The following is a 12,456-nucleotide window of genomic DNA, read 5'->3' as shown; positions in this document are numbered from 1 at the left end:
AAAACTTAAACATGTGTACCAATATTTGAGTGTACTGAATATGTTCACAAAGTCTAGTCATTCCGTAATTGAAAACCAACGTATGAAATTAAAGAAATCTTTGTTAGTTATACTAATTCATGGAGATGAACTGAAACTAAAAATTTTAAACTTTGAAAAATTGATCTCTAGTTTCTCATCTTTTAATCGCTGCGTAAACATCCAATATTTTTACTGTTATTTCAAGAATGGTTTTCAACGATTGGTAGTTAAAATTTCTTCGACACGTAATCAAAATAAGTTTCGATGCGTTATTGTTCGTGGTAATTCATATCTACAACATTAGAGGCCGTCCGTGGTGTATTTCATGGTTGGAATTTGACAGCTGACGGAGGACGAATTGGAGCAAATGTATTTAAGCTGAAATCTAATATATACAAGATGAGGGCCATTGGAATTACTTTTCTTAGTTTAGCACTAACGACCGTTGTGGTTGGAAATGCATACTACCAAAAGAAACAGTTTTATCCGTCTGTTGTGTACATAACAAAATCAAATCCTAGTATGGCGGTATGTAACCCTAAAAAAAAATATTTAATTATTTTAATAATCCTGAAGAAAGTGTGTTCTGTTTCCTCTACTAGGTTTGCAATGCAAACATACTTTTCTGTTAGGTTCTAAAAAATGTGTTTCAATTTATTGAATCCAAAAAAAATATTTGGAAGTTGTGCTTAGTTGTATATGTTCTATTAGTTCTCGAACGTTTTCTTTAATTTATTATACAATATGTTCAAATTCATGTAGAAAGTAGGGAGTGGGAGTTAGCATTATGAAGGGCAAGAAAGCTGCTAGGTTAAATACTCATGAAAACTTAGCATTTAATTCCTAGTACCAAAATGAAAAAAATTTTTTTTAGTCTTCCATGTCTGTTCAATCATAAAAGTGTATATTTATTCATCATATCAGAGTAACTTACAATATGTAAACTAAAACCTTTTTGTTTTTTTCTAATAGAAGAAAAAGTACAACTATTTACACTTTGTTGACCCTTGACAAAATTTTATGCATCGTTATAAATGTATTTAGACATACGTAATAAGTTTTAACATCATTAAAAATACTTGTAGGCTATTTATCTTAAGGGCCATCCGCAATCAATACTAAGCTTATTACAAGTTTAACACAGCATAAACACAACTGTTGGTCTCCATTTAATTCAATATGACTAACTACAATCGTACATCGCATTCAGACTATTGATAGATCTCATGCATTTTATATTCCATCATTTTTTTCATTCAGTGTTTACAAAATGTAATACATTATCAGAAAAACCCATGCATTATAATAAATATTAATATCTGGTGCATAATTTGTGATGAAACAAATGCAAAATAACCATCAAAATAAATGTAGGTAATTCTGAAGCAAAGTCTGTTTACTAAGTTACAATTATTTCCCCCCCCCCCCCCCCCCCTTTCCCAACTTTTATTTTACTTTTAAACATGTTTTCCACTCATTCCTTAAAATAGCATTGTGATCTGTCAATTATTTAACCATTTTAACAGTTGACTAGGTGGTTTAGTTAACTTAGGTTTTTTTATTACATATAATGTGTTACAGTTAGAATGGTTGATTGGGCTAGGTTAACAATGGTTAGTGTGTTTCCATGAAATTATTCTAATCAATCTTCCCCACCTAAAGAATCATTCAAAGATTGTAAATTGTGAACATTTGTTTTGGTTTGGTATGTCTCTTATAATAACTATAGTTGGTTGTGTTAACTACATTAAAAATACACTAAAATTGTTTGAACAGTTGGTTTGGAATTACCAATTTAAAATGCAGCTAACTGAACTTACTCATTCATAATCCTTTTTATTTTATAGTATTTTTAATTACCCAACTTAACCAAAAAAACCATACACACCATTTCACAGTCTTTTTAATTACTTAACTTTAATCTAACCACTTGTAACCAATGTAAATGTGGTAAACTACCTACTTGAAGTATCACAAATCCCTCCTAGAGAATGATTGGAAAACATATCAGCAAGAAAAAAAAGTTTAATGAATCTACAAAACGTTTATGTTCCATTCTCATCTAATCACCTATCTTCTTTTCTTATGACTTTAATGTCGATAAGACCTTAGACGTCAGTCCTTTAATTCGTTCTAATGAAATGTGTTTACCAACACTGTAAAAACCTTAGGTTTTTGTTTTTGTGCTAAATTTTCATATTTCAGGAAACAAGTTATACATTAGTTTACTAGATAATCTTCAAAACTCTGAGAACAGCAGATACAAAATTCTTCAAGTTGAAACGTAAAGATTATTTACTACTTAACACATTGAGTACAATTAATGAATTTTATGATTTAAACATGAATTTTATGTTTTTGACACTTGTACAGCAAAAAAAAAATAATTTTAATTTAATTTTAAGCTTAATTATATGACATCTTCCTGGTGCTCCTTTATATATTTTTTAAAATTAAATTTATTAAATTTTCTTGTATTATTAAACATGGCAATTTGCAATAAATCAATAGTGTTTGATGAATTTTATTGATTTTGTTAAATTTGTGATTTTTGTTGGTTTTGTTGATTTATACATATATTTAAAGTTAAACAAATTTTATTGTGTTTAAGGACTTATTCATGTATAATTTATATGTAACATGTATTACATAATTATATGCAACATATTTGTTCTGTATCCATTATTTAGGATCCACAGAATGTAAATTAATAAAAAAAAACATAAAAGTAGATTGTTTCCAGTGATGAATCCAATTAAGTTTTCTCCAAATTGGAACCTCATATTAATTTCTCATTGAATGGGGTAATCCATAGATCTCAAGTCAGGGATAAAATAATTTGTTAGCAACAACACACAAATGTTAGTTTTGAAGAACATTCAACCCTCTAAATGTTTATGATAAATAAACAGGAGTGACACTTGAATAGATTTTTCTTTTCACTGCATAATGTCTATGAAATAATTTTTTTAAGAATAACAAACTAATTTTTATTAAATTCTTTACATTTGGACTACATAGCACAGTTGTATAAGTTTTAAAAATAATAAAAATTTTCTCAAATAAATATTAAGTAGGTATAGGGTATCAACTTTATCTCGGCTGATGGGGTCACTTTGATACTTGTTCTGAAAATGCACAGAACTAATGGTAATGACAGTATGTGTGTCTATCTCACCCCATAATTAGTTCTACCAAGCGTTTTACATACTACAAGAGGTTCTGTGTTTTAGTTCATGGGGTGACTTTGATACCTTGATAAGACTGGCCTTTGACACAAATGTTTTTACAAACAAATTATATTGCTAATTTTATATATTTAAGTACTTTTAGGTACATAGTTTCAGTTCCAATGAATTTAAGGCTATCAACCACGGCAACCTTCTCGTTACTTATATTTTAATAACAGACCTAAATAAAAACCTTCTTGCCTTAGTAGTCAAATAACCTACTTTCAAACAAACATTACATTGGCCAACAGAGCTGGGCAGTATCGAAAATACAAGTATTTGAAATATGTATTTTCAGTACTTTTGGGTATTTTGTATTTTGTATCAGTAGAAAGTTGTGTCTCAGTATTTTATATTTTGTATCTAAAATACTTTTGAAGTTTATTTACTGTATTTTGTATTTTATAAAAAACAAAATACATTGCGTAGGTACTTGCATTAATAAAACATCTAATTTATTTGCTGGATATTTTAATTTTTGAAATTAGGATTCGCTATTTATTTGCAATCTGGCACTAGTGAGTGATATCATTGTAAACGTACATATTAGTTGAACAATAACAGTATCACAGATTTTACAAATTTCTGTCTTATCGCGTATGTTCATGAAGCTGAGTTAATGTTCATTGATGTTGATGACAGTCTTACGACATCTAAACATCCACTGATTCTTCCTCAACATTTGAGATTTGCATCTCATACACTAAATCTTGTTGCAACAACAGATATCAATAAGGCCATTGAAAGCAATCCATCAATTTCGAGGATTCATCACCCAACACTGGCCAAGTGTTCTACTTTATGGAATGTTTCAGGCCGACCAAAATCGGCTGAAATAATATTTTCTCTCCTAGGACATAATCTTAGTTATCCTTGTGTTACCAGATGGAATTCTATGTATGATTCTATCTGCCAGATTATACAATTTCAAGAAAAATTACCAGAAGTTTTTGAATCACTAAAATTGAAATGTACCATTAAAGACATATTTAGCCCTCTTGCTGCTGTTCTGGACCGCCTACAGGGAGATGGCTGCTATTATGGCCAATTACTACCAACGCTTTTTACATTGGTTAAAAAGTTTGAAGAACTAGAACTCCAAACTTTCAGACTTGGTGCACATCTTTTGCAAGCTGTGAAGACATCAGTTTTGAAAAGATTTGAGAAATATTTTGAATTAACTTCAGAGGTAAATGAAGCCATTATTGCAACATGGGCACATCCATACTTCAAATTGCGTTGGTTACCTGCAACTGCAACTAATGAAAGCACGAGGAAACGGATCCAAGAGGTTCTAACAGTGGCTGCAAAGGACGTAAACCCACTGAGAGATCACTAAAAGAACAGTTACACACCAGCAGAAGATGATTGGTTTGCATTCAATGTCAATACAAATATAATGAATAAAGTGTTAAACAAACAAACAAAATTGAACTTGAGTTATTACAATACTTACAAGATAAGGCTACCCACACGAGTATGCTAGATGGTTATCCAGTAGTGTGAAAGCTTTTCTTACGATATAATACAAGTTTAACCTCTAGTGGTCCTGTTGAAAGGTTGTTTTCATGTGCAGGTATAATACACAACCATAAACGCCACAGCTTGAGTGACACAATGTTTGAGAGACTGGTTTGTCTTAAAGGGAATTCATCCTTCGTTGCTCACAAAAATGTTGCATGTATTTTGTAATTTCATCTGTATTTTAAAATACTATTTTGTATCTAAACTACATTTTATTTTGAGTATTTTGTAACTGTATTGTTATAAATGTACACAGGTATTTTGTAATTTGTATTTCAAATACATTTTCAAAGTATTTTGCCCAGCTCTGTTGGCCAACTTATAGTAGACTCTGGAACTTAAATACATTCAAAAATTTAACAGATATTTTAGGTTTCAGCTAAACATGAAACCAATTTCATGGCATGAGCAAAAGCAAAACAAAATTCAAAAGTCACACAATTTTTACTGTATGAGATAAGTTTAGTTTTCATTAGCTTCTACGTTGTTTTTGAAAATATGCTTCACTGTATCTCCACTTAGATAAACTTCATGGTATGGTAAAATTGCCAATATATCACTCAAATGTACAACAAAGGTATCATTTTCTACAGATTTAAAAATGCATTAGCCTTTATCAATTGATTTAAGATCCATTACCCTGAATTATTTTTAGTGCATTATTGTATACCTGCAACATATTGAAAAGTAACACTTGTTCTTTTCCCAGATATTTCTTTTACATGCACGAACTTCCCAACTGTCAGCTCATTAAGGGTTGGCGTCAAGTAACACACTTTCTTCTGGCTCGTCAACATCACTGGAATCTGTACCGGTACTGCACGTATCTACCCCTACTACTTCATTTTCACTCTCACTGGGCATGTTACCAGATATACATCTTCCTGGCACCTCGTTAATTTTCTTTCTTCTGTGCCATATACTTCTGTGTGTCCATGCCTGTGTTCTCGAAAAAAATTTCTTAACGAATGGTTTATTGCAACATAAACTTCTGCAGAATCTTTGCTGTTTCCTGTCAGGCTGAATAAGACTTCCTCTGCATTGACTGGTGCTATACCATTAGCTTCAAATACACTGATGAGATTTGTTTGCACCACCCCTCCTCTGTTTTGGAAGTCCTTCCGTGTGCATTTTTTCACGAGTCGATGTTAAAAGAGAAGGGAAGACTGATCTTAGGACAGCTTACTGTCTTGGGTTTCCCATTTTCCAACTTGTGAAGTTAAATCTCCATGCAATGTTCATGGGTCGCAAATATGAGACTTCAAGGGGTTTACAATTGTGTGTTGAGTTTGGTGGCAGAGACATAAATGCCAAATTCTCTTCAGCACATTTTGATAGAACTTAATAAGTTAAGTGAGAAGCCAAGTTGTCCCTAATCAATACTTTTTGGCCTTTGAGTCTTCTAGCATGTGGGAGAAAGACCAAATGAAACCAGTCATTAAAGCACTGAGCTTCCATCCAGCCATGACTTGTTCGGTTGTAACGAGTTCCTCTACTGCATCAAGGTCAGAGCATCAAGGACTACCTTTTGGTCCCCCGGGAGTTCACGTAACCCACAGGTACTCACTGCAGTATGCAACATATTGCGACAGAAGTGCCTCATATGCGGAACCACAAATAATGATGGTAGTTGGTAATTTTTTTCAGGATACTTAACACCACTGTGGTAAAGTAATAATTTCTTCCCAGATTTGTCTGTCAATTACTTTCTTCATATTAGAAAATGTGTGTAGGTGGCACATTTTCAATTTTTTTTTTGTCAGATTTTGACAGTACTCTTTAATAGCTTCTCTAGAAAGATTTGCTCTTGCTTGTGATGAAATCCTCAGTGAAAGTTGGTTCCTGTGATGTGCCAAGAAACCTCTTGTTTTTTTTTTTTATCCAAATTGCTTTTAGTGACCATCTGAACATCCATTATTGATAAGGGGAAACTCCAGTCCACACAATTCTGCACAGTCCCCACAATATGATCACTTTTCTTCCACTTCTGAAAGTACTGATTGTCATCCTGACTTGTAAATTTTGTTTACCATGGAACCTGTTGTACAGTGTGCCATATGTTATCTTATATTGTTGATATGCTTTCTTGATGGACAAGTTTCCATTTGCTCTGTTTTGAACAGCTTCTTATACATTTTCACCACTTCGAGAACCAGCCTTTGTCTTGAGGTGCAGCATTGTTGATAGGCATTTCATATTTGGAAATTCTTTAACAAATTGACAGAATTATTAAATATTTACATAGGTGAGCTATTTTAATGGTTTCTTGTATAGGATTATTGATTACATAATGCCTTCCTTGCCTTTGTCCAAATTGTTCTGTTAGGCTTTTTGATTGCACCTAAATTTTGTTATAAAACCTACAACAGTAAAATTTTCATATCATGTATTCAGTTTTATCCCTTGATCCTGATGGCATGATCCTGTACATATATTTTGATTCTGTGGTAGGTACATGATGCTTGCAGTTTTAATTCAGCATTTCAAAGATCCTGGATGTAACATAAACTTGTGATGTTACAATGAATTATATTTTTATTCAACTGAAGATCCTTATTCATTGTTATATCAAACATTTTTGTTATGTACAGAATATTTTGATGTACTAAATTAAAAAAGCAAGCATCGTGTCCTACAGGATCATTGTATACAGGATCATGCCATCAGGATGAAGAAATGAATTTGAAGAAATCTACTTGGATATATGATACGGAACTTTTACACCTACAAAAATGAGCAAAACAGCAATTTATTACAATTTTTGCATGTGTGTACCTTTAGCTACAAAAATTGCACAAAGGTGTGAAAAAGCTTTACTTAGACAAAATACTGCACTTATAAAATATTTATAATATACACTATTTCAAAGCCACCCTAAAAAAACTTTCAAAGCCACCTCATTGAAGTTAAATATTTATAACTTCAATAGATTTAAGTTGTTTAAAACAAATGATTTTTAAGGCATGTAGCTAAGAAAGCTCTAAATATGTATAAAAAATTTATATTGTTTGAGGGAATTTACTTAATTGATTAGGTTGCGGATTGGTTTTGAACTTGAATGGGCACATGGACCCGGCTTGCGACTCTGTCCCTGGGTCGTAATAGTGGTCTGAGTGGGCGCTAGGCTCAAATTCCCCATATATGGTGTTGAAACCTCTGCTACCAGCCCGCTTTCAGCGGCGGGCCTGCTCAGTAGTCCTTGCTCAGACGGTGATCGCCAGTGGGCTCTTAGAGCATCCCACAAGCCTGTATCCCTATTCAGGGGTACATGTGGTCAGTAGACAAAGTACTCACACTTTGGTGGCAAGGGTTTTTATTTACGCAGATTATCACTGGAGAGAACACTTAATACATTGTTAAACTAATGATGTCAGTAGCAGTTCCTCTGGTTTGTTGCAAACCAGGGCTCCACACGACCTGGTCTAGAATATGAGTCACGTTACATTCAAAAGTTCCTAAAGAGTACTTAAATTGTTGCATTAAACAGTCAGACACCTGGAATAGGCCTCTAGAAAACAGAAAACAAAAAGAGTTTAAGTATTAATTAAGTAGATGGATGTTAAATGATCAGTTAAAACCAAGCGATGAAGTCTTCGAGGTGCGATGACAACTTCCTACTTCGGGCAACGGTTGAGAGAGACTTGGGTGTGGTCAGGGTGTAATGGCGACAGGAAGCCTTGGAATTACTGTTAGCTGCAAACAATTACAGTAAAGAAGAAAGCACAGTGCAACCGTTCAAGTGCTTAATAATAATTTACTATTAACTATCATGTTATAAGATTTCTTTTAATTTCATGTATTTATTATTTAAGTTCAAATGCAAACTGCCCGTGTAAGGGCATGTTCCGAAAGTGTAGTGCATGACACTTCTCTGTCCTTACATGCTAGCATGAAAACATACATACTCATGGGGTTAAGTTAAGTGAAAAGTGACAATTATTTACAGGATGTCCATTAAAGAATTTCCGTTTCAATGGTTTGTTATAACAGTTTAATTTAGATTATTTTAACAAATCATACATCAAATTGGAAGTAACTAACCTAGTTTCTCTTACAATTGTTTAATATGTGCACCTTCAGTTACATGACATACTTCCAACCCAAAGTCCAATTCTTCTCACACTATGGTATACAAGTTCGGAGTAATGGAAGCAGTTCTATTTCTCAACTCTGGCAAATCATTTGGTAGCAGCGGAACATACATAATTTTTTATAAAGCCCCGAAGGAAAAATCGCATGGGGGTTATGTCAGGTGAACATGGAGGCCAGCGAAAAAGAGCTCTTGTCATCTCGACCATTACGACCAATTCTACAATGCTTACAGTTGATACCAATTAACATTTATAACGGGGATATTCCTTTATGGACATAATGTATTTACTTAATAATAGGGGTACGTGGCACAGTCTTTGTGCATGCCTCTTGCGGGGTGGATCAGCATACACACACGCACACATTGGCGGGAGGTTCAAATTTTGCTGAGGCCATAGAGGGTGTGGGAGGGAGGAGAAGGGGCTGAAGCAGGTGTACAGCAGGCTTGAGGGAGGACGTAGTCCTGGTCGACATATATATATATATATATATATATACACACACACACACACACACACACACACATATATATATATATAAATATATATATATATATATATATATATATATATATATATATAAATTTAATTCGGTTACCTTGGAACATTAAAGTTTAAAGGTCAAATCATATCATTATTCACTGCATAATGCCTTATTAACTTCTTTGATTCGTTAACAGACACTCAATTTGTTCAGTAGCAATAGCCATTCTGCAAATCTTAAAGCATCAGAAGTATCAACACCACCTTCCAAAATTTTTCAGTTGCTTTAAAAAATTTACTTCAGCTCTTACAAAGATGTATACAATTATCGAATTCACCCCAGTTGAGGTATGTTCATGTCTGGAAACTGAATTTTTTTTGTCAAAAATGTTTGTGCAGTACTAAACTAACATTTTGAGATAATCTCTTGTAGCAAAGAAAAATTTACCTTATGGTTTCTGCAGAGTAAAATAGTATAGATCTATTCAACTACGTAGAGGTTTAAAATTTTAATTTCTGGATTTTATCAAGCAACATATCTTTGAATACTTAAATGTTTCATTGTATTTTAGGATTTTACCTGCATCATTTTAAGTCCTACACTTGATTACACCTATCTTAGTTACATAAGGTATCTCAAAATTGTGAAAGTGCTGGTACCTATAACATACTATTTGGAGACTACAGAAGAAATTATTATTTTCATCAGGTTGTTAGTTTGAAAATTCACTTTGTTTTAGTGGTGGTGATTGTTTATTTATTTATTTTTTAATTTTTTTAGGTAATCTATATTCAAGCTTTCATCCTCGTTATGATTACGGGAAAATTAATGCGAAAAATATTCTTCGGCCAGTTACGAGCTGCTGAGTTTGAGGTAAGCATAGGTATTTTGTAATATTTGGAGTGATGTCAATCTTTTGTAATTGGCCTTCACAAGTCCAAGTTTGGTCACCTCTGATCTAGTTTCTTGCACAAGGTGTTTGCAGAAAATTATTGCACCTTGGGAAATAGGCTGCAAGAACGGGACATCATAAAATTTACACCAGCAGGAGCTAAACATTAAACAGCAGGGGCCAACCTTTAAAAAGCGTGGGTCAATTTGTATTATGTATGGTCTTTGTTTTTATATATGTACCAACAAAAAACTTCCCTTTACCTCTGATATTATGGCATTTTGAATTGTGTTCAGGTGTATGGGTAAGTAACCTGACATTAAAAATCTGTAAAATCACAGCTTGCAACTGGAAAAAAGTTTACAAATCATATTTTTACAATAATGTGATATCTTGTTGCCAATCGAGAAGGTATATTCTGTTAGTGTGATTGGCCTCTGCCCGAACCATGACGGGCGATGGCTTGGCCACCGCAGGTCCACACAATGGGCAGCCGAAACTAGAGCCCAGATCTCTCCCAGTAATTCCTGATTTACAGGAGAGAGAAGAGGCTGGTATTTTGTCATGTTGCAGCACTTGATGGAGCGTTTTTGGTACGCCATCACGGAGACCTGTCTGGCATTCACAGTGTTCCGCGACGATTTCAGCCCCAAGTTCGTGGCCCTCTTCACTGTTCTCCTGTTCCTGAAGTCGTTCCACTGGCTCGCGGATGACCGTGTCGATTTTGTAAGTTCTCAGACACTTTTCATTTTTTCCTTGGCTTCACCCATGTTGTTTAGTTTTTGTGGTTTTGGTGATAGTTAAGATTTTTATGAAAAAAAGTTTTGAAAGTTAGATTATTGAAGCAATTATATATCTGTTACTCAGCTTTGAAATCACAGAAAATAAACTTCTTACAAGCAAACATAATGCCTTTATTCAATTAAAATTTTTAATATATAATTTACTTAACTTTGAACAAGTACGAGATAGCAAATTACATATGGCAACAAAATTAACTTAAAAAATAAAAAAAATAAAAAGAAGCAAAATACAATGTTTTTATTTTGGTACATTAAAAATAGATGTAGAAAAAAAATATATAAAAAAAACCATAGAAATGAAATAACACAAACTGAAGGGTAAAGTCTCACCTTAAGTTAAAACTATATTGTAATACATTATTGATACTACAGTAGTACCACAGTCGGTCTGACTCCTTAAGCTGCTGGCCAAACTAAACAGATTTAAAAAAAAATTAATAAACAACAAATTTAATAAATATGGATTTCTTGAACAATAATCTAATAAATTTTAGAGTGGACTTACTCGTAACTGGCCTCCGTCTAATCGATCAAATCCACAGTAAATTAGCAGCTCAACGGAACTGAATAAGCTAGCGGCTAGACACGACGTGACAGGTCTGCAAGTCATCGTCATCTCAAACTCGTGGTAGCGATTAAAGTGGAAGCCAGTTAAAGTGTTCTCGTGACAACTTGTGCTCGTAGAGTGCTCGTTCAGTTTGTGCTGAGATGATAACACAGCCACAAAAAGCATTTTTCATTCTCCATCCAAACAAGTGGTCGGTCACAACTTTTCAATGTGATTTCTGTCAATATTATTGCTGTAAACCTGATACCTCTCAGAGCAGCCGACAGTGGCACCAACAGTTTGAAGAGACTGGTTGTTTTGTGAAACAAAATAAGAAAAATTTTCTTTTCTTATATCTATATTAAAATATACCCATAACTTATATCTTTTGTCATGTTAATGTTAACAAGACTTGTGAAATTAAATTAATAATTTCGAAACATGGTGAAATTAGATGAATCATTTCGAAAAAATGCTGTATATTGAATTCTATAACTCGTGTGAATGCTCTTCAAAAATTGTATTCAGTGAAAAAAAAATTGTTTTCAGTGAAAATTGTACTGGTTTATTTAAAGGAATTTTACACACTATTCAAGTACTATAACTATCTTAGTAAACACACTATTTTTGATAACAATTTTTTTTTCTTTAAGGAGTTGATGTCATTACATTTTTTTAAATTCTCCCACCATTGACTTTATTAATTTTCAGAATGCATTAGAATGCCACATAGGAATGCCATTTCAAATGAAGCCTGAGAAATAACATTCTAAAATTGTTAGAACATATCCTAAACAAAAATCTTTAAAGGAGTTTGAGCTTTCTGTTGCTGGAAGGACAAGTTGATCATGCTTATGACATTTT

The 12,456-nt window shown here is 33.1% G+C and overlaps 1 protein-coding gene across 2 annotated transcripts in view; it reads left to right on the top strand.

Annotated features, from left to right (window-relative positions):
• The first annotated feature begins 287 nt into the window (after positions 1 to 287).
• Positions 288 to 12,456, top strand: part of LOC134527525 (E3 ubiquitin-protein ligase synoviolin B) — a 118,597-nt gene continuing 106,428 nt past the window's right edge. Inside the window, exons 1-3 of one of the 2 annotated variants that reach the window (XM_063360269.1) lie at positions 288 to 549; positions 10,131 to 10,223; positions 10,816 to 10,968. In XM_063360269.1, the coding sequence (XP_063216339.1) occupies positions 421 to 549; positions 10,131 to 10,223; positions 10,816 to 10,968 (375 nt within the window). In that variant the 5' untranslated portion in view covers positions 288 to 420. The remainder of the gene's footprint in view (positions 550 to 10,130; positions 10,224 to 10,815; positions 10,969 to 12,456) is intronic. The other variant, XM_063360270.1, reaches the window with a different exon arrangement.

Source organism: Bacillus rossius, chromosome 1 (assembly GCF_032445375.1).
Source record: "Bacillus rossius redtenbacheri isolate Brsri chromosome 1, Brsri_v3, whole genome shotgun sequence".
NCBI classification, from domain to species: Eukaryota; Metazoa; Arthropoda; class Insecta; order Phasmatodea; family Bacillidae; genus Bacillus; species Bacillus rossius.
This window is presented reverse-complemented; position numbering and strand designations above follow the sequence as displayed.